Genomic DNA, 23,148 nt, shown 5'->3' with positions numbered 1-23,148 from the left:
ATCAGGGATGGACTTGGGTGACCCAGGGAAATAAATTCCTTTGTCCCGGAACTTCCTTTTAACATCATTCTCAATAACACGATACAATTTTGTGGCTGTAGGCCACGTTCAGTATTTGGTAAGTATTTTACCTTAGTGTTTGTAATAAAAAAACAGGAGCGGGTGAAAAATGTAGAAGTGGTGCATATGTTTCTATTATACTTTTCCTCTGATTGTTCCACTCCTGGTTTTGACTTACAGCTACTGAGGTAAAATACTGATCAAACACTGAACATGTGCACGTGGCTATACTGTGGCTCCGAATGGTATCTAATTCATGTCCCACACCCAGGAAAACCATGCATGATGTGATTTTTTCACATGTAGATTCAGTCCGTGAAAAAAAATAGTTAATCTGCACTGCCCCATTGAATAATGTAGTAATAGAGAGGCAGGACAGCACTAGAAAAACTACGAACTTCTCTAATCAGGACTGGTAGAGAACCACCGAATAGCAGGTGTCACGACAGCTGTGGGTATATGGTGCTCTGCATAAAAGTGTATAAGATCCACAATGCAGTAAATGCCCATTGAATAATATTGGTCCAAGGACGGTCCTTTTTTTAATGGATAGCACTTGCACTGTAAATATTGTTGTGTGCACGAGCCCCGAGGCCACATTCAGTATTTGGTCAGTATTTTACATCAGACTATTGAATAAATCTGAATAGTTTTGGGTGGGTCATTTACATGTGTAATTTTTGTTAGGTGAGAATTGGTTCTACTTCATCTTCGGAGCAAAAGAGGGGAGAAGCCAGCGCAGCCTAAGGTTAAGACGCAATACATAAAGTGCAAATGCACATATTAATTTCTAACTGTATTTTCAAAATGAGACATTTAGCAAACAATTGATCAATTCTTTGAGCCACCCCGCCTCTTCACGGCATTCTCATATTGGGGCAGTCCTACACTACGTTTTTTATATTCGCTGTGCCATAAAGGCCTCCTAAATGAACTAAAAGCAAGACCACATTAAATGCAAGCTGTACCTGGAGCATTACTGAGTCACCCCCATGGCGCCAGAGTAGGCAAGCGAGGATAAAGGTTGACTCAGTAATGCTCCAGGTACAGCTTGCATTTAATGTGGTCTTGCTTTTAGTTCATTTAGGAGGCCTTTATGGCACAGCGAATATAAAAAACGTAGTGTAGGACTGCCCCAATATGAGAATGCCATGAAGAGGCGGGGTGGCTCAAAGAATTGATCATTTGTTTGCTAAATGTCTCATTTTGAAAATACAGTTAGAAATTAATATGTGCATTTGCACTTTACGTATTGCGTCTTAACCTTAGGCTGCGCTGGCTTCTCCCCTCTTTTGCTCTGCTTCATATTCCTCTTATAAAATTTTACTGATCTAGTAAAATAAAAATTTCAAGTTGGCTATAATGGAGTTGTGTGTAAGTTATTTTTTATGTGGTATAATGTTTTTTTGTGAAAGCCTTAATGCAGTCCTGGAAATAGAGTCACTGTTGCTGCTTGGACTTAATTCAATTCAAATGAATGATTGAGCATGTAAAACAGAGTGGAGGACACTGGTTCTACACTCTTGCTAACAGAAGAGACTCCAGCATGGTAACTACACATATGATGTTCACATATCTTAACAGAACATACAAACAAGCACAGGAGTTGACTCAAGAGGATTGGTTAAAAAATGTCCTTATTTTAGCCTTAAACGAGCACTCCCATAAAAGTTTTTATCCCCTTAATATATTTAAGTCATCATATTACATAGCACTGTGTACTTACAATTGCTCATTTTGCCTTTCTACCCAGCAAATTCTTCTCTTGTCTCTGCTCTACGTAGAAACAGGAAGTCTCTTGTGCTTGCATTTATTCCCCTCTTTAATTCCTGACCTGGCTGCTCTCTCCTCCCCCTGCCAGGGACTTTTGCATGTGACTTAAGTTTCATACAAAGAAAATTGGCCTCCTGTTTCTCCTTAAAGCTTAGAAAGATTCATCTATTTCGTTTTTAATCACATTTTTTATGACTACCAAAGCACATTCACACAGGTAACGTATAGACAGGGAGACAAATATCTGAACCTAACCGGTCCCTGTTCAGACTAGGTAAAACCCTTCTCTGACCCTGGTCTGTTCCTGCCTGACCGCGGAGGATAGCACCCTAAAATAAAGCAATGGTGAACTCACTTGATGGCGGCTTACCCTGAATGTCCTTAGCAGCTCCTAGGATTGCCAGAGTAGCAGTTCCCTAAGGAATAAAGGAATCACACACAAAACAACTGCAACAAGCACAATCTACAGCCAAATTAATGAATCCAGCAAAGTTTATCACAAGAAGGAAACACCAGTGGGGGAACGTATTTAAAGCTGCACCTGAAAAATGATAGGACAGACAGAGTAAATGAAGAACACCGGTGTTAAACTAGACAGACTGCAGCAAGAATAGCAGGACCCAAACTCCCAGAGAAAAGGTGTGTCTCCTGTGGCTCGACAGAAAGAGAAGCCGACCACAAGCTCAAGGGATCAAATCCAGGAGCATGATACATGCGCTGTCATAGAACTAATGGAAAAGGGAAGAAATAGCTTAGCAGAAAGGCAAAATTAGCAATTGTAAGTGCACAGTGCAATGTACTGCAATATGATGTCTGCAATAAATTAAGAGGATAACAATTTTGATGGGAGTGCTTCTTTAAATCTAACCTATGTAGGGATTGTACTTGCTCGGATGCATAGGAGGTAACAGGAGGCACATTCTCTTCAGCGTTCATGTAGGTTTATTCACTCCATAAACCATTTAAGTCAGCAACACAAGGGTAAACAGTCTTACATCAGATGGAAAAGTCCTCAGTGTCCATAGTTGAGCTCCGCTCTCTCTCAGACCTGTAGGCACACAGGCTGTGCCATGTCCAGCACGTAGGCTCTCCAGCCTAAATATGGTCTCCGTGTGCTGTTCAGGATGTCTGTCCCCACTTGGAACCGTCCAACACACAGGCCACTCTGCAGTGTCCAACCAGGACACATGGAAGTCTGTCCACTCTTGCAGACTCCCAAACACACTCACCACATGGGCTACACACCTCTTTACATAAGTGTAACCACACCCAGATACCTGTCACATGGCCAGTCAGGTGAGTGTGACATCACCACAGGTCCTTCAACACAAAACCATCTTAGGTATTCAAACATGCCTCATAGGGTGGGTTTGTAGGTGACTGAACCCACCCATCTCTCCAATCACCTGGAAGCCTTCCCAATGTAAACAAATCCCTCAGCAGTAGATCTGCTTGAGCAAAACATACCCAGGCTTCCATCACAGGGCCACCCACCTCTGTTATACATACTGTCCATTAATCACATGACCTTTAGCCACGCTACACCTATCAGAATGTTTTTAGATATGGCATTACTGTTGTGGCTACATAGGCACTTGCCTCCCACCAATAAAAATTATACCGTTTTTATTATACATTCAATGGGCCAGTCATGAGAACTCTAGCACATTACCCTTATAGGCACATGTGTAAATCAAAGTGGAGATGCACTGGAAACAAGGCATTGCACTTGAAGTTCTTTAACATGTGTACTCCCAGCCTAATTTGCATATAACTTTTACACCATATCTTTCATGACTGGCATATCTCTGCAAAAAAGATATTCATTTTATTGGGAGACAAGCGCCTATACAGCCATACCAGTTTTTCCATTATGTAAAAACATGTAGCAGGTTCTTTTTAAGGTTCAGTATAATATAGGATGTACTTGGCACACTCGTATGGGTCTGATGCAAATAAAGTGTTTATTATATACATACAGTATTCACAAGATTCAAATGTTTCGGTCTGCAAAGGAGCTCCCCAGACCTGCGCTGGATACTGCGTCTGTCTCCTCCTCCACAGCTTCCTCCAAGGCTTGATCGGCTGGTTTATAGCCCTCAATGCTCAGGATTCCCTGCCTATCCTACTATTTTGATGCAACATCTTTCTTAAGGGTCTATGCTTTATACCCTTTTCCTGCTCTCTATTGAGCACACTGATGAAGGTCCTTTGCAGACCGAAACGTTTGAATCTTGTGAATACTGTATGTATATAATAAACACTTTACTTTGCATCAGACCCATACGAGTGTGCCAAGTACATCCTATATTATACTTCAAGGTCTGGGCACCTACTCCTTCGGCACCTCTACCCTTGGGCTGTGCTTATCATCTACTCTACCGCACTTTTTAAGGTTCAGGACATGTATATAACTTTTTATTATTATAACGTATTCTTTGATCATGGACTTACCAGATCAGTCTTCATTTTGGAAGTTACAGCCATGATTGGAGGATGAGTGTCACTTTCAACATGATCAAAAGGCATATCAGGGTCTATAAAAAAACGTTTAAAATATAAAAAACATTTTATTAAACATTTGAACCTAACTACTCAAACTTTTCAATGACACTTCAGAGAGCTTTTGGCACTGCGCAGGCACGAGACTTCGGGCACTACGTGGATGATGTAGGAACGCCATCATCTTACATGCAGTTGGAAGAGGCACTTGAAGGGAACAAAGTGGCACTGATCACAATCTAAAAGCACGCATAGGACTGGATGGTGCAATTTACATGCAGCACAAGACAAGTATAATATACTTTTTCTGAGGTATGCAGGGGAACGTCTGAGGACATAAGTGGGTTGCAGGAACTCCATTCTTATGATTTTAAAGGTGATGGGCATAGTTTAAAAGCCAAAAAGAAAACTGGTGACAGGTTCCCTTTAAGTTAAAGCTTTGAAGTCACACAGCTATTTTTCCTGTTGGAGCCGTCACCCACCAAGCTCTGTCGTTATGTTGAGATTTTGGCGTAATTGAGGAAGACTGCTACATTTGTCTTTCGTTTGAGTCTAGTTTTAGTTTATGTAGAATGGTGATCTAGCCTACACATTACTTTTGCTCTTATCTTCTTTGACATTATAAAGTTTGGAATTTTTATTAAAGCCAAAATGGCCAGGACCTCAGTATTCTTATGCCATTTTTGCCAGGGTTAGTGACTGGCTGAAACAGTCACTCTTTTTTTAACTAAAAATATAGCATTGTTTTGCTTTTTTCATTGCAGACAGGTAGGTGAATGCATTCATTTATGTACTGAATTTTCTCTGTTTTCATTTGCTATTTACATTACCCTTTGTGCAGAAAGAGTCATAAAATATATAGCACTAGTACTTCATGCATAGAAACAAAGATAATCCTATGATCTATGAACATTTTATCTACTAATAAATTCTGACTGAAATATCATTTGAAGGGCTTCAAGTCGTTTGTCTGTTCAACAGACTAAAGATCAACAAAATCCTATTTACACAATATGATAACTGTTTAGATGTGAAAAACAAATGGATAATGTCCGGCAGTCAACCTCGTTCAAAAAAATAGTTTCCTTAAATTTGGATATACCCACTCATTCACCCTTCTAATTTACCCTCCTTAATAAAATTTGCCGTTGTCCTTCTTGCCCTTCCCCTGAATATTTCTCCCATTACAATACATAATATGTCTTAAATACAGTAACATATTATTGAGTGAAGATACACTTAAAAGATAGAAGTGATATGCCACATACACAGCTTGTTATTGTTAAAAAAAAATGATTTTATTTTTTTTCTTTTTGGAAAATTAAATAAAAATCTATAGAAGAAGAATTTTTTTTACATAATCATTATTATTAGAGATGATCAAATATTTTAAAATTCAAATTTGCCAAATTTTTTCCCAAAACTTCAATATGCAAAAAAATGCAATACTGCAAAGCCTCCAAATACTTTGAAACGATATGTGTAACACTCAGGTCTCCTAGTACTGTATCCAACTGCATTCAAGCTTAATACAAACATAACCTAATGTCAAAGTGACGTTGTCATAGGAAAAGATGGTACACCAGTAGTAACCCACAGCCCATTTAAAAACGCCATTCATTGACAGACTTTTTATATTCATTGAAATGTACAAATTGATCAAATCTTAAGACTCTTAGTCATTTACGATCAGACAGACCATTCTATGCAGGCAACTCGCACCTTGGCTTTTACGGGTACCTTCATCCTAACGTGACTGACATGAATAATGTGCCATATATTTCATAACGTCTTGCACATTCTCTCCACTAATATAACACAGGGGAACAATTTGAAAAACATTTTCTGTTGAGTTAGGTTTTTGAGCTGATTTATACTAAAATTGGCATGCTGATTCCAAAAATGTAGTCAGTTTTTTTCTAGCACGTCAAGTTTTTCCTACACAACTTACCTGCCAGAGAAGCACAATTGCACTGATATCTGTAATAAGACTTGTTATCTGATTACAATTCGACTCATATAGAGCTACGTGGCAACTTGTAAGAGTAGTCACAACTTTGTCATGCCTATTTCTTATATATTTCATTTTTTGTTCATATTTGTACTATTTAAAAAAACAAAAAAAAAAACACTTTTTAGGTACAGTAGTTTACATAGTTTTGAGAAGACAAAAATCCTATAGTTCAAAAACTTGACATGATAGAGAAAAACTGAGATCATTTCTGGATTCAGCATCCAAAAATTAATTAAGAACAGTTGTCTGACCTAACTCTTAAAAAATTGTGTTCCCCATAATTGATGGAGCCAAATGAGGCTAATTGTGGTCTGCGCTTAGTAGTTTTCTTACCCAGACGGCTGGTGCTAGTGGTGGTGCTTGTGCTTCTAGCAGCTCCCACATTCTTAGCCCTGCTATGTTTCCTTTATTTTACACTAACTCATCCATTGCCATTTTTTCCTTTGCCATACATTTTTTTCAAAACTATAATTAACTTTTGACAATCGTTTCACCTCCAATTATTCAACTCTAGCCAAAAAGGATCCACAAGAAATGCTAGGTAGGCAGATGATCAGAAATCATAATGTGTCAACAGGCTACAGTATGGGTGGGGAATTTACGATTTTCAAATTGGTCTAGTACAACAGTTGCGCAAAAATAGATATTCACAGTTAAATGTCTAGGTTTTTTAAACTATTTTTTTTCTATTACCGTACTTTAAACAAAAATCAACCGCCTCCTCAAAAATTACATGGTAACAAATACGCACACCAAAAACAAAGGATGATACTTGGGTCAATATTTAATTAGAAAAATACAAAAACTTTATTGCTAAAAATACAACAGACAATTGGTGAGGGGGAAACAGGGATATACAAAAAATGTCACACACAAAATGTATGCTGTGAAAATGGATGCGCAAACACCTGGACACATGGCAATGGGAAACATGTGTAATAGACTCTTGCTCAGTCTCTCAGTTACTCAATATAAAGTCAACATATTTCATCAAGGGTAAATCTAAGCTATATATACCTGCCACTGTGCCACCAGCGGCATCAACCACCATTAATCCTATCAATATTCCACATTAAATATACCACAACACAATAAATCAAAGTTAATTTGAACAGTGGTCATTACTAGCAATTAGGGCACAGTCCACGGTCCAGGAAGATGCACATTCGCCCCGATGCGTGTTTCAGACCTGCCTTCATCAGGGGACAGGCATTTATAGCTTAGGTTTATCCTTGATGAAATATGGTGACTTAATATTGAGTAACTGGGAGCATGAGCAAGGGTCTATTACAAATGTTTTCCCATTGCCATGTGTCCAAGTCTTTGCCCAGCATACATTTGTGTGTGTCACAATTTTATGAATATCCCTGTTTCCCCCTCACCATTTGTCTATTGTATTTTTAACATTAAAGTTTTTGTATTTTTCTAATTAAATATTGACCCATGTATCATCCTTTGTTTTTGGTGTGCATACTGTATGCATAGTATGATGATAGCGTGTAATAGTTCGATTATTGTAACACATCGCCCCTTCTCATAACTGTATCATGTGTAATTGTTATATCAGTTGTCATTTGTTAGCAAATGCAAAGTATGTACATGCTCAAAAGGCCAGCATGTTTTGTAATTTTTTTAAAAACAATTATTGCCTCCTTCACAAAAAATGATTGAGCAAGGAATGGAAAAACTCAGGAGTGTCGCTTGTGACAAGCAAGCACACTATCATTGACTGACATTGATTTCAGATATATTTTTTTCTGTATCACTTAGTTTACTGGGTGCAGCAGTTGTAGCATGTAGCAGAGCTCAGGAAATTAACCCCACCCACACCACAGTTTACAATATACATTGCTTATTCTCAGTGAGCTGCTTATCAGAGGTGAGGCAGAGACGGACTAGTGATCATGTGAGCACCAGTCCTGGCACTGATTATTTTCTTGTGATAAAACATTCACATCACTTATAAGTGACATATCACTTATATCAATATCTCAGCCCCTACCTCATGCTGTCCTCAGATTTCATAGCAAAAATCTGCTGACAGATTTCCTTTAATGTTTGGAATATTTGTTCAATGTTTTAAGGTTTTCACTTCCTACCTCTATTGCTAAGTTATGAGTTCTGATAGCATCTCACTATCTCAAATTACCCTAAGATAGCTGCTTCATTTCCTACCTAGACTTTTATACAGTCTATGATAGTCCCTCCTAACTGTCTACACTATACCATGTGATGTGATAGCTGTAAGGCATTAAAGGAAACCTGCGCAATCAAGTCTAAGATCATGTGAGCCCTCTTTCATTGATGTAACCTTCTGCATTGGTGGCAGGCATTTTTTGTGTGGCGCAAATCAAATCACAAATTGTTCAAAATCACCAGAACTTGAAAATTACATGAAATTAGACTCACATTTAATTAACATTGAATTGCTACACATGGTTTGGAAAGTTAGTTAATGGCATATGAGTAGAAAAAGCAATTGATAACCTTGACAAGATCTGACAAAACCTACAAGAACCAAAATGAGCAAAAACACTGCTGCAACTAAATAAGTAAAAAATCAAAAGTGCACTTAAATAACACAGAGTTCTTAGTAAAACTGTTTTTGATCAAAAATAGCATAAAAGCCATCCCACCATCGTCAATGTAACTCTGATCGGGATGGTCCTACGCTGTCTAATATTAAAAACCTTACCATGTTTCAAAGTGGACCTCAGTGTGTGAATAAGGGCAGACAAAAGGACCGAGTCCCAACCAGTAGACACCAGTCTGGGGAAGCTTTTAAATGTAATTTCATGCTCAAGAAAGGGAGGCCACACCCCGACATGCACAGAATGCAAAAATACAAAGAAAAAACACAAAAAATTGAGCTTGGTTTGAGTTGATATACATGTAACAAGCTCAATTTTTGTGTTTTTCTTTGTATTTTTGCATTAACTTTATTCCCCCTAGCAGCATTCTGGTTTCAGTCACAGAGGCGTCATCGATGCCGAATCAGTCACTGCTCTGAATATACAGAATGGCTGCTGTAACTGTGTCCACAGCCCTGATGACTGACACTGGCACAGCATTAGGACCTGCTGTCAGTCAGTGCAAGGGGGGCGGATGAAGTTAATTTTCTCCCCCAAAGCATTCGGCTAAGTGCGGGCACTGGGCAGGTTAATAACGCTATTAACCTGCAGATTAACCCCATATCTGCAGGTTAATAGGGTCTTTTTCTGGTGACAGGTTCCCTTTAAGACCCTATAAATCCCAGTAACACTTGAGTTCATTTGGATCAAGAAATATAAGAATCTTTCTGTGTTGAGATGACGTGATGTGAGGGTATATGTTTTAACGTTGAAGTTTTCATTTTTGTACCTATTCATGAAATTTCACATTACTGCATTATTTATTTTGATATGTACTTATCGTTTTGATTTGAATGTCGGCCATTGGTGCATTATGATTGGCAGCGTTGCTATTGTTTGTCATCGTCTTAAAGTACATACAAGTGAAGATGTGGAATTACGTTTCAATACTAAATCTCCCCACAAAGATGGTATAAAACACATGCAGTGGTCACATGAATTCTTTATAGTGGACTATTAAAATAATGGGAGCGATAGTTGTGGACAATTTATAGCTCTTAATTGCTTGCCATTTAAATCCTGTTTGCAATAAATGTCACATATTCATTTCATAAGCAATGGATAATGACTAAAACCTGTCATGTTTTCATCATGCTAACTACTTTCAGACAACCATGCTGGTTTATTGCACAAGGGCTACTAATGGATATATTATTTAAAGAAAAATAATTCTTGAAAGTGAGTAATTCTAAAGTAATTACATGTCCACGTAGTATATTGCCCAGCCACGTAGTATATTTTGCAGCCATGTAGTATATTGCGCAGCCACGTAGTATATTGCCCAGTGACGTAGTATATTGCACAGTGACGTTGTATACAGCACAAAGCCACGTAGTATATTGCCCAGCCACATAGTATATTGCGCAGTGACGTAGTATATTGCCCAGTGACGTAGTATACTGCCCAGTGATGTAGTATATTGCCCAGTGACATAGTATATTGACCAGCCACGTAGTATATTGCCCAGCTATGTAGTATATTGCACAGCGACGTAGTATACAGCACAGAGCCATGTAGTATATTGCTCAGTCACGTAGTATATTGCCCAACCAGGTAGTATATTGCCCAGCCACATAGTATATTGCCCAGCCACATAGTATATTGTCCAGCCACGTAGTATATTGCCCAGTGACGTAGTATATTGGCCAGTCACAAAGTATATTGCCAGCTACGTAGTATATTGCCCAGTGACGTAGTATATTGCACAGCGACATAGTATACAGCACAGAGCCACGTAGTATATTGCCCAGCCACGTAGTATATTGCCCAGCTACGTAGTATATTGCCCAGTGACGTAGTTTTTTGCACAGCGACATGGTATATTGCCCAGTGACGTAGTATATTGCACAGCGACGTAGTATATTGCCCAGTGACGTAGTATATTGCACAGCGACGTAGTATACAGCACAGAGCCAGATAGTATATTGCCCAGCCATGTAGTATATTGCCTAGCTACGTAGTGTATTGCCCAGTGACGTAGTATATTGCACAGCGACGTAGTATACAGCACAGAGCCACGTAGTATATTGCCCAGCTACGTAGTATATTGCCCAGTGATGTAGTATATTGGCCAGCCACATAGTATATTGCCCAGCTACGTAGTATATTGCCCAGTGACGTAGTATATTGCACAGCGACATGGTATATTGCCCAGTGACGTAGTATATTGCACAGCAACGTAATATACAGCACAGAGCCACGTAGTATATTGCCCAGCCACGTAGTATATTGCCCAGCTACGTAGTATATTGCCCAGTGACATAGTATATTGCACAGCGACGTAGTATACAGCACAGAGCCACGTAGTATATTGCCCAGTCACGTAGTATATTGCCCAGCTACGTAGTATATTGCCCAGTGACGTAGTATATTGCCCAGTCACGTAGTATATTGCCCAGTTACGTAGTATATTGCCCAGTGATGTAGTATATTGCCCAGCCACGTAGTATATTGCCCAGCTACGTAGTATATTGCACAGAGACGTAGTATACAGCACTGTTGTGAATTCCGCTCTTGGGCTCCCTCCGGTGGTTGTAAGTGGCACTTTTGTGAGTTCTGCTCTTGGGCTCCCTCTTGTGGTTTCAAGTGGTATGGCTGCTCCTTGGATTTAGCTGTCAGCAGCTGCTTCTACTGATTGTCTTTTCTGCTCGGCTATTTATGCCTGGCTCTTTCCTTCAGCCAGTGCCACTTGTAAATGGTTCCTGGTTGGATTCACATCTCTTTTGATTTCCCTGTTATCCTGACCAGTTCAGCAAAGCTAAGTTCTTGCTTGCTCTTTTCTGTCCACAGATTGTGGACTTATCCGTTCTGTGCTTTCTATGTTTGTTCAGCTTATCAGTATGAATTATCTCTGTGTTGCTGGAAGCTCTGGGAAGCAGATTTACCCTCCACACCTTTAGTCAGGTGTGGAGATTTTTGTAATCTCTGCGTGGATTTTTGTAGTGTTTTATACTGACCGCACAGTATTCCATCCTGTCCTATCTATCTAGCTAGACTGGCCTCCTGTGCTCATCCTGGTTTCATTCTGTGTATGTCTTTTCCCTCTCCACTCACAGTCATTATTTGTGGGGGGCTAATCTATCCTTTGTGGATTTTCTCTGAGGCAAGATAGCTTTCCTGCTTCTATCTTTAGGGGTAGTTAGCTCTTAGGCTGTGACGAGATGCCTAGGGAGAGTTAGGAGCATTCCACGGCTACTTCTAGTGTTGTGTTGAGCTTAGGGACTGCGGTCAGTACAGATATCACTTCCTTCAGAGCTTGTTCCATGTTGCTCCTAAACCACCAGATCATAACACAGCACAGAGCCACGTAGTATATTGCCCAGCCACGTAGTATATTGCCCAGCTACGTAGTATATTGCCCAGCCACGCATGTCACAGGTTAACAAATAAAAAATAAACATACTCACCTTCGGATCCGAGGGCCCCTTGTTGCGCACGGCTGCTGCCATCTTCCATTCCCAGGATGCATTGCTAAATTACCCAGATGGCTTAGCGGTCTCGCGAGGTCGCTAAGTCTTCTGGATAATTTCGCAATGCATCGTCGGGAACGGAAGATGGCGGCCGGCTCTGCGGACAACGGAGGATGGGTATAGCAGGTTTTTTGTTTTTTTATTATTTTTAACATTTGATTTTTTACTATTGATGCCGCATAGGCAGCATCAATAGTAAAAAGTTGGGGACACAGGGTTAATAGCGGCGGTAACGGAGTGCGTTACCCGTGGCATAACGCGGTCCGTTACCGCCAGCATTAACCCTGTGTTAGCGGTGGCTGGAGGGGAGTATGCGGGCGCCGGGCAGTGACTGCGGGGAGTAAGGAGCAGCCATTTTCTTCCGGACTGTGCCCGTCGCTGATTGGTCGTGACTTTTTTTCCACGACCAATCAGCGACTTGGATTTCCTTGACAGACAGAGGCCGCGACCAATGAATATCCATGACAGACAGACAGAAGGACTGAAAGACGGAAGTGACCCTTAGACAATTATATAGTAGATATAACAATCTAAGTAATTTCTGCATATTTGAGGCCATGCAAATGTACAGTATCTGACCTTGTATAACTTTACACACTAATTATTTCACCGGGAAAAACACACTTTAGACCCCGGCACCTGGGCCAACGAATAATAAAATGGTGTAAACTTCAGTAAAACTAGCATGTAGTGTAATTCTGGGTTCAGACACCAAGTTTCCACATGAAAGCCAATCGGCAATTGTTTAAAGGGAATATGTCGCCAGGTTTTTGCTACTGCATCCAAGAGCAGCATAATTGTAGGAAGAAAGACCCCGATTCCAACAATCACTTAGTTTCCAAGGTGCAGCAGTTGAAGAAGCTTTAGATGTAGCCCACACTACAGCTTTCGATATACATTGTCTATTGACAGCAATGTGCTAGACAGTGGTGGGGGCGTGGTCAGACAACTGCTCACAAGAGCATCAGTCCTGCCAGTAATAATGTTCTGGTGATAAAACCTTCATTAAGTGACATCGTTGAAATTTGTCTCAGCCCCATCTCCTACAGTCTTCAGATTACATAGCAAAAATCTGACATTCCCTTTCACAGCCTGGCTTATAATTGTCCAACACATATGCCTTAAAAGGGATTTTCCAGCTTCAAAAAGTTTATTTTTTTTAATTTCTCTCTTTTTTTTTTAAACAGACTTTTTTTAATACTCGCCCAGCACAAGTCAGAGTCCTCGTCCCCTAGTGTATTATGGTCTGCAGCACTTGCGTCCCGGACAGCACAATATGCTCAGCATCTGACTGTTTGCATGCAGAGATACTGACACCACGTCGGTGCCGGACACAGGGGACTGAACAAAGTAGATTAAAAAATAAATAAATAAAAGTGCAGCCAGGGTTTTAATAAAATTGGAAAACCCCTGTATAAAAAACATTTTAAATAAAATCTGTCCCATCATATCCAAAACCCATCACATCTACACAATATACAGTACTGTGTAAAAGATAAAGATGTAAAAAAAAAGCTGCACAGTCAGAACGCTTTCAAAAACAGAAGCGATAATTTTATGAACAAAATGCAAAGTGAATGAAGAAATCTAAACAACATCAATATTTGGTGAGACCACCTATAGCATTCAAAGCAGCATCAATCTTTCTACGTACACTTGTAAAAAGTCGGGGACTTTGTAGGATTATAGTTGAGTGTATGAGCAATCAATTACATCAAGCACGAGATCGTGATCTTCGCTTTCATATGTAGGCTGAAAGTCATTAACAGCTGTGTAGAAGTCTTAAAACTGGGTGAGGAACATCCAAACTTTGCCACGAAGGTGAGGTTGTGGAAGACAGCTTCATTTTACAAGTCATTCACCATGGCAAGACTGCACAGAAAGTTTTATTACCGGGTCTCTCCAAGGCAAAGATTTCAAAGCAGACAGGGTTTCACAAAGTGCTGTTGAAGCTCTTCTGAAGAAGAACCAAGACATGGACAACAGTGAGAATGTTAGATGCAGTCAAGGAAGTTTGGATCTGCAGATGGACACCATGTTTACTTTCCTTTACAATCGGAAGATGACCAGCAGTTCAGAACAGGCAGTAACAATGGGCCCCAGCTCTACTCCTCTACAGCTCAGAGAAGTATGGCAAGTAGTCTTCATGGGAGAAATGATGCCAAACAGTCATTATTGACATGATGAGGCCAAACAGTCATGGAAACCATGCCAAGTGACTCAATTATGCATGAAAAATAGGGAACAATAAAAAAATGGCAGCAGGAGTCAATATAAAATAAGTTACTGTAGCAGAAGGCAATTTGTTCAATAAATGGCAATAAGTGTCTGCGGGAACATAGCTGAAGTTCCATACAAGTTTGGGACAGTAGTTCAGCAAAAGGAGTGGAAGGCGGGAGGGGGAGTTAGGAAGAATGGTCTCCTCAGTGTCCAGAAATACAGGCAGAAAGGCATCTTCATACAATACCATCAGGGAGGCATCTGGTTAGCGCCAAATTTATTAGCAACTGAGCAATGAACCATTTTCAGTGTGTTGAACATTACATCCAGAAAGGGATGATTTGGACCCAACTTCCATATTTAGGGGATTTAATCTCACACTACATCTCAATCTCTTGGGAAGCCGGACAGCTGACTGCCAGTGACAGCGCTCTAATATTCCATTAGTGTAGGCAGACGTCTGCGCCAGCCTGAACTCCTGCCAAGCACACGCAATACATACTGTGATGTCTGCCTCCTGACAGCATTCTGGGATGCCCTTTTAAATATACAGGCAGGGCGATAAGAAGGGGCAGTGGGGCGCCATGTGGAAGGCTAGGCTAAAGGGTCATTGCTGTCTCGGCAAGTTAGGGGACTCATTTATCACTAGGGCTCCAATGCTGGACCCCACGAGTCCAAAAATTGAGGCTGGGAAATACCCAGTTAGAACAAATCATTGCATGTGTACTACAGCTCCAATCACTGTCTATAGGACTGGCAGACATTGCCAAGTACAGATCCACTAACAGCGCATTTTAGAGCCCCCTTCTCTGGATTATTAGTGTGTCTCAAGGACAGAAAAACTTGCTTAGGTAGGAATAATCCTTTTCTGCTACTCTATCGGAGAAAAATATAAAAAAAAATGGAGTACTACGTCCACAAAATAATTAAAAATTAAAAAGGTATAACTTTAACTAGATACATACAAAAAATCCATCATAAAAAATTATCATAATGTACATAGGTAGGAGAGACACAAAACAGCAAGGGATCAGATACAGTGGGGCAAAAAAGTATTTAGTCAGTCAGCAATAGTGCAAGTTCCACCACTTAAAAAGATGAGAGGCGTCTGTAATTTACATCATAGGTAGACCTCAACTATGGGAGACAAACTGAGGAAAAAAAATCCAGAAAATCACATTGTCTGTTTTTTTAACATTTTATTTGCATATTATGGTGGAAAATAAGTATTTGGTCAGAAACAAAATTTCATCTCAATACTTTGTAATATATCCTTTGTTGGCAATGACAGAGGTCAAACGTTTTCTGTAAGTCTTCACAAGGTTGCCACACACTGTTGTTGATATGTTGGCCCATTCCTCCATGCAGATCTCCTCTAGAGCAGTGATGTTTTTGGCTTTTCGCTTGACAACACGGACTTTCAACTCCCTCCAAAGGTTTTCTATAGGGTTGAGATCTGGAGACTGGCTAGGCCACTCCAGGATCTTGAAATGCTTCTTACGAAGTCACTCCTTCGTTGCCCTGGCGGTGTGCTTTGGATCATTGTCATGTTGAAAGACCCAGCCACGTTTCATATTCAATGCCCTTGCTGATGGAAGGAGGTTTGCACTCAAAATCTCACGATACATGGCCCCATTCATTCTTTCATGTACCCGGATCAGTCGTCCTGGCCCCTTTGCAGAGAAACAGTCCCAAAGCATGATGTTTCCACCACCATGCTTTACAGTAGGTATGGTGTTTGATGGATGCAACTCAGTATTCTTTTTCCTCCAAACACGACAAGTTGTGTTTCTACCAAACAGTTCCAGTTTGGTTTCATCAGACCATAGGACATTCTCCCAAAACTCCTCTGGATCATCCAAATGCTCTCTAGCAAACTTCAGACGGGCCCGGACATGTACTGGCTTAAGCAGTGGGACACGTCTGGCACTGCAGGATCTGAGTCCATGATGGCGTAGTGTGTTACTTATGGTAGGCCTTGTTACATTGGTCCCAGCTCTCTGCAGTTCATTCACTAGGTCCTCCCGCGTGGTTCTGGGATTTTTGCTCACCGTTCTTGTGATCATTCTGACCCCACGGGGTGGGATTTTGCGTGGAGCCCCAGATCGAGGGAGATTATCAGTGGTCTTGTATGTCTTCCATTTTCTAATTATTGCTCCCACTGTTGATTTCTTCACTCCAAGCTGGTTGGCTATTGCAGATTCAGTCTTCCCAGCCTGGTGCAGGGCTACAATTTTGTTTCTGGTGTCCTTTGACAGCTCTTTGGTCTTCACCATAGTGGAGTTTGGAGTCAGACTGTTTGAGGGTGTGCACAGGTGTCTTTTTATACTGATAACAAGTTTAAACAGGTGCCATTACTACAGGTAATGAGTGGAGGAAAGAGGAGACTCTTAAAGAAGAAGTTACAGGTCTGTGAGAGCCAGAAATCTTGATTGTTTGTTTCTGACCAAATACTTATTTTCCACCATAAAATGCAAAAAAAATGATAAAAAAACAGACAATGTGATTTTCTGGATTTTTTTTTCTCAGTTTGTCTCCCATAGTTGAGGTCTACCTATGATGTAAATTACAGACGCCTCACATCTTTTTAAGTGGTGGAACTTGCACTATTGCTGACTGACTAAATACTTTTTTGCCCCACTGTATGTGGTGTCCTGGCTGAGACAAACTGGTATTCTAAAGTGCTAGTGCTGATAAGGTTAAGGAGGAGGAATGCAGGGGTTAAACATCAACAGAGCTCCGTATAATCCTGCACTCACCACTGACATGGGCAAATGTACAATGAATATGTACATGCTTACCAGTAAATTAAATGCTCACACAAATTTGAAAAATATTTAAAATTGAGAGTCCTCAGTGGTTGATACCTTTTAATGGCTAACTGAAAAGATGGTAACAAATTGCAAGCTTTCGAGACTACACAGATCTCTTCATCAGGCAAAGACTAAAATAAATTCTGAAGAATCACATATTTATGCACAACATAGCACAGAAAAAAAAAAGGAAAAAACAAGGATAAGACAGGTGACATGAAGCAGAATTACCATGAGTGATAAACAGTTATGTCCATAAATATTGGGCCATTTCTTAGATAAGGATTGTTTTATTGTCCTCTGATTAAGGTCTTAGAAACGTGCACACAAATTTGAGATTGAAAATATATAAATAGGAACGTATTTTTAAAAGTATAAAGCAAATATTTATGACCTGTAAAACACAAAATTGTACCCAGTTATATAATTTAGCCTCAAGCACTTAACTCTTTGCCACCAAAAGAAGTGGTCTTGCATTAGATTGCTGCATATATTTATATTGTTCTAAAATTACTCTTAAGCTTTAGTCACACTAAATGACTTACCAACGATCACGACCAGCGATACGACCTGGCCGTGATCGTTGGTAAGTCGTTGTGTGGTTGCTGGGAAGCTGTCACACAGACAGCTCTCTCCAGCGACCAACAATCAGGGGAACGACTTCGGCATCGTTGAAACTGTCTTTAATAATGCCGAAGTCCCCCTGCAGCACCCGGGTAACCAGGGTAAACATTGGGTTACTAAGTGCAGGGCCGCGCTTAGTAACCCGATATTTACCCTTGTTACCATTGTAAAAGTAAAAAAAAAAAACACTACATACGGTACTCACATTCTGATGTCTGTCATGTCCCCCGCCAGCGTCCACAGGGTTAAAACTGCTTTCGGCAAGAGCGCTGGTAATGCACGCGCTGCTGCTGAGAGCTTCCCTGCACTGACTGTGTCAGCGCCGGCAGTAACAGCAGTGACGTCACCGCTGTGCTCTGCTTTACGGCCGGCGCTGACACAGTCAGTGCAGGGAAGCTCTCGGCTGGAGCGCGTGCATTAGCAGCGCTCCTGCCGAAAGCAGTTTTAACCATGTGGACGCCGGGGGACGTGACAGACATCAGAATGTGAGTATGTACTGTTTTTTTTAAAACTTTTACAATGGTAACCAGGGTAAATATCGGGTTACTAAGCGCGGCCCTGCGCTTAGTAACCCGATATTTACCCTGGTTACAAGTGAACACATCGCTGGATCGGCGTCACACACGCCGATCCAGCGATGACAGCGGGTGATCAGCGACTAAAAAATGGTCCTGATCATTCTCCAATGACCAACGATCTCCCAGCAGGGGCCTGATCGTTGGTCGCTGTCACACATAACGAGATCGTTAGCGGGATCGTTGCTACGTCACCAAAAGCGTGAAGTTGCAACGATATCGTTAACGATATTGTTATGTGTGACTCCAGCTTTATAGTGTATGAAAAATAATACACAAATGTCAATAGCAGAGGCAATATTAGCATATGATTGGTAGATGGCAGAGCACCACCTATAATTTAGAGAGGATCTTTTAAGATCTACTATCTTAAGTTAAATGTAAATCTGTATTCCAAGCAAAAGATCTGATTTTAACAGGTGATTTGAATTAATGTATTTAGAATAAAATTACAATTGAAAGAAATAAAGATAGGACATAAAAGGCGAGAGAGGAGCCCTGTTTCAAAAGAGAGTAGTATTGAAAGGGAATCTGCCAGTAAGATCAACCATTCTAATCCATCTATATGGGCATGCAGGTCATAAGAATCTGAATAAATGATACATTGATATCTGCAATTTGATGCTTATTCCAAAGATAGCCATGTTTTCTTATATGTAAATGTGATGTTCCAGGCTATGGGATGTACACTAATCTGCTTCAGAATCTGCCTCCGCAGCAGTGTTGCCCAACTCCGGTCCTCAACAGCCACCAACAGATCATGTTTTCAGGATTTGCTTAGTATTGCACAGGTGATTGAATGCTTGCCTGTCCAAGTGATGCAATTATCACCTGTGCAATACTAAGGAAATCCTGAAAACATGACCTGTTGGTGGTTGTTGAAGACCAGAGTTGGGGAACACTGCTCCAGAGCTTATTTTAAATGAGAGGAGGAGTTACCAGAATGAGACATAACTTATACAGAATAGAACTGAACCTTGTCTCATAACAACCATGTCAAAAGCTACAGCTCTCACAGCTCTGTTGTATTGCAACAAAATTGCAACACTCACTGCCTTTAAGATGGAATCTGAAGCCCTGAGAGGAACTTGAAGATGTGTCACTTATAGGGATGAGCGGACCCATGGAAGTTAGGGTTCTGGTATCCAACCAAAGTTTGGTTTGGTTACCAGAACTGTACCCAAACTTGAGTCAGAAATCGATCCCCTTTGAAAGCGCTGGAACTCCAAACTTTTCATCTGGAAAATTTTCTTTCTCTCACCAGACTTCCCCCACAACTCTGAACACTGCAACAAACTTCCAGTAGAAGTCTGTGTTCGGTGTTTAGCACTGGACACTCACTGTCCGGTACGAACCCTGAACTTTTAAGTTTGGATTCGCTCATCTCTATTTACTTATAATCATAAACACCTCTGCAGTGAGATCAGGAGAGCAGAGAGCAGCCATTACACTGTACATTACACTGGTAACTCCCCTTTCATTAAATATAATCTCTGGAGGCAGATTCTCAGGGAGGTCTGTGTCCAGCCCATAGTCTTTAACAGCTCACTTACATTTAAGAAAATGTGGATTTGTTTGGATACAAACATCGGATACCAGATATCAAGGTATTATTTTATTCAGCTTCCTATGACCTACATATTCATATAGATTGCTTAGAAAGCTTGATCCTACTGACAGATTCTCTTTAAATGAAAATTCTGTCTCACGGCTAAGGAGTTATTAGTTTTCAAGAATAAGTCTGGTGTAAGAAGCCTCTGGGCACCTGGTTTCTGTGAGAATATATTTTCCATAGAACAATGTCTTACAGAACATTCTAACAATATCTGCAGGCCTAGGCTTGGTTTCATTCAGGTGAAATGAAACATGATTTTATATAGCTGGTATATAGCTGGCATATGGCAAATAATAAACTATATTGGCAACTATGCAGAGTGATTCACTCGCTGCTTTACTCGGAAAAATTGCAGTAATTTGTAAAAGAGACCATGTATCAAACTGAAATTTGGACTGTACATACCTTGGTTCATGAGAAACTGATATTTTAAAGCAGGTTTTGAAAAAGTCCAACGTTCACATCCAAGCACACCTGGACGTGCCATTCCATATTGTTGAATGTACTCCACAGGACACCTGGTGTTATAGGCTGAATTTATCACTGTATGTTCTCTCGGAGTGTCTACAATGTGGCTTGTTACTGCAAACCCGACCTTTCAAATGGCCCCACAGGAAAAAATCTGGCGTTGTTAAATCAGGCGATATTGGTGGCCACAGTCCCTTGGAGATTATTTTGTCATCAAAGAAGGCTTCAATACACGGTTTGGAAGGTGGATTTAGACCTCCAAACTTCCTTAGTAAATCACTTTGGCACCTTTTTAAGGAATCAGTTTTCCAATAATTTTCACAATGAAAACACGCTTTTCAAAACTGTATCTGTACATTGTTAACAAATGAAGAAGGAATTTGGCAGGAGCGAAATGCAAGCGCCACACGTAATTACCGATGTGCAGAAAGGAGTGCAGCAAGTCTCATAGAAGAGACGACCGACTGGGCGACAAATTGGCGGGACCACTCTGTGCAAGGATGTTTCTGGCCACTGAAGCGGAAGTTCATTGCACTCTCACTTCTCAAAAACGAAAGAATGTACATTGCAAATTTCAGTACGGTCGACCTTCTCTTTTAAAAGGTACAGCAATTTTTCTCTATAAAGTAGCGAGTGAATCATTCTGTAATAGAGGTATTGATTATTTTCTTTTTCATTAGCAAGCCAAACTGTGAGAGTGGGACTTGAATACCTTAAAGAAAAACATCACCAGGAAAATGCAGTCCATTCTGCAGACATCATATTATAGAGAAAGGCGGGAACTGAGCAGACTGATACCTAGTTTTGTGATAAAAGATTCAGCATAACTTCCATTCTCATCTTTTATACTTCTGCTCTTTCTCGGCTTTTCAGTCAGTCACTGATAGGACCGCCCACTGCACCCAAAAGCCGAGAAAGAGTAGAGGATTAAATGAATAAAACACAAGTTATACCGAATCTTTACTCTCAAAACTATATATCAATCTTATCAACTCCCCCTGCTCTATAACATACTGCCTGCAGATTGGACTGCATTTTCCTGGTGACAGGTACTCTTTAACCCCTTCATGACCCAGCCTATTTTGACCTTAAAGACCTTGCCGTTTTTTGCAATTCTGACCAGTGTCCCTTTATGAGGTAATAACTCAGGAACGCTTCAACGGATCCTAGCGGTTCTGAGACTGTTTTTTCGTGACATATTGGGCTTCATGTTAGTGGTAAATTTAGGTCAATAAATTCTGCGTTTATTTGTGATAAAAACGGAAATTTGGCGAAAATTTTGAAAATTTCGCAATTTTCACATTTTGAATTTTTATTCTGTTAAACCAGAGAGATATGTGACACAAAATAGTTAATAAATAACATTTCCCACATGCTTACTTTACATCAGCACAATTTTGGAAACAAAATTTTTTTTTGTTAGGAAGTTATAAGGGTTAAAATTTGGCCAGCGATTTCTCATTTTTACAACGAAATTTACAAAACCATTTTTTTTAGGGACCACCTCACATTTGAAGTCAGTTTGAGGGGTCTATATGGCTGAAAATACCCAAAAGTGACACCATTCTAAAAACTGCACCCCTCAAGGTACTCAAAACCACATTCAAGAAGTTTATTAACCCTTCAGGTGCTTCACAGCAGCAGAAGCAACATGGAAGGAAAAAATGAACATTTAACTTTTTAGTCACAAAAATTATCTTTTAGCAACAATTTTTTTATTTTCCCAATGGTAAAAGGAGAAACTGAACCACGAAAGTTGTTGTCCAATTTGTCCTGAGTACGGTGATACCTCATATGTGGGGTTAAACCACTGTTTGGGCACACGGCAGTGCTTGGAAGGGAAGGAGCGCCATTTGACTTTTTGAATCAAAAATTGGCTCCACTCTTTAGCGGACACCATGTCACGTTTGGAGAGCCCCCGTGTGCCTAAAAATTGGAGCTCCCCCACAAGTGACCCCATTTTGGAAACAAGACGCCCCAAGGAACTTATCTAGATGCATAGTGAGCACTTTGAACCCCCAGGTGCTTCACAAATTGATCCGTAAAAATGAAAAAGTACTTTTTTTTACCAAAAAAATTCTTTTAGCCTCAATTTTTTCATTTTCACATGGGCAACATGATAAAATGGATCCTAAACTGTGTTGGGCAATTACTCCTGAGTACACCAATACCTCACATGTGAGGGTAAACCACTGTTTGGGCACATGGTAAGGCTCGGAAGGGAAGGAGCGCCATTTGACTTTTTGAATGAAAAATTATTTCCATCGTTAGCGGACACCATGTCGCGTTTGGAGAGCCCTAGTGTGCCTAAACATTGTAGCTCCCCCACAAGTGACCCCATTTTGGAAACTAGACCCCCCAAGGAACTTATCTAAATGCATATT

At 40.4% G+C, this 23,148-nt stretch overlaps 1 protein-coding gene across 1 annotated transcript in view; it reads right to left on the bottom strand.

Annotated features, from left to right (window-relative positions):
- Positions 1-3,572: 3,572 nt before the first annotated feature.
- IMPG1 (interphotoreceptor matrix proteoglycan 1) overlaps positions 3,573-23,148 on the bottom strand; it is a 325,385-nt gene continuing 305,809 nt past the window's right edge. Inside the window, exons 11-12 of the mRNA XM_069726677.1 lie at positions 4,288-4,370; positions 3,573-3,641 (exon numbers count right to left, since the gene is read on the bottom strand). Of these exons, the coding sequence (XP_069582778.1) occupies positions 3,573-3,641; positions 4,288-4,370 (152 nt within the window). The remainder of the gene's footprint in view (positions 3,642-4,287; positions 4,371-23,148) is intronic.

Source organism: Ranitomeya imitator, chromosome 5 (assembly GCF_032444005.1).
Source record: "Ranitomeya imitator isolate aRanImi1 chromosome 5, aRanImi1.pri, whole genome shotgun sequence".
NCBI lineage: Eukaryota > Metazoa > Chordata > Amphibia > Anura > Dendrobatidae > Ranitomeya > Ranitomeya imitator.
This window is presented reverse-complemented; position numbering and strand designations above follow the sequence as displayed.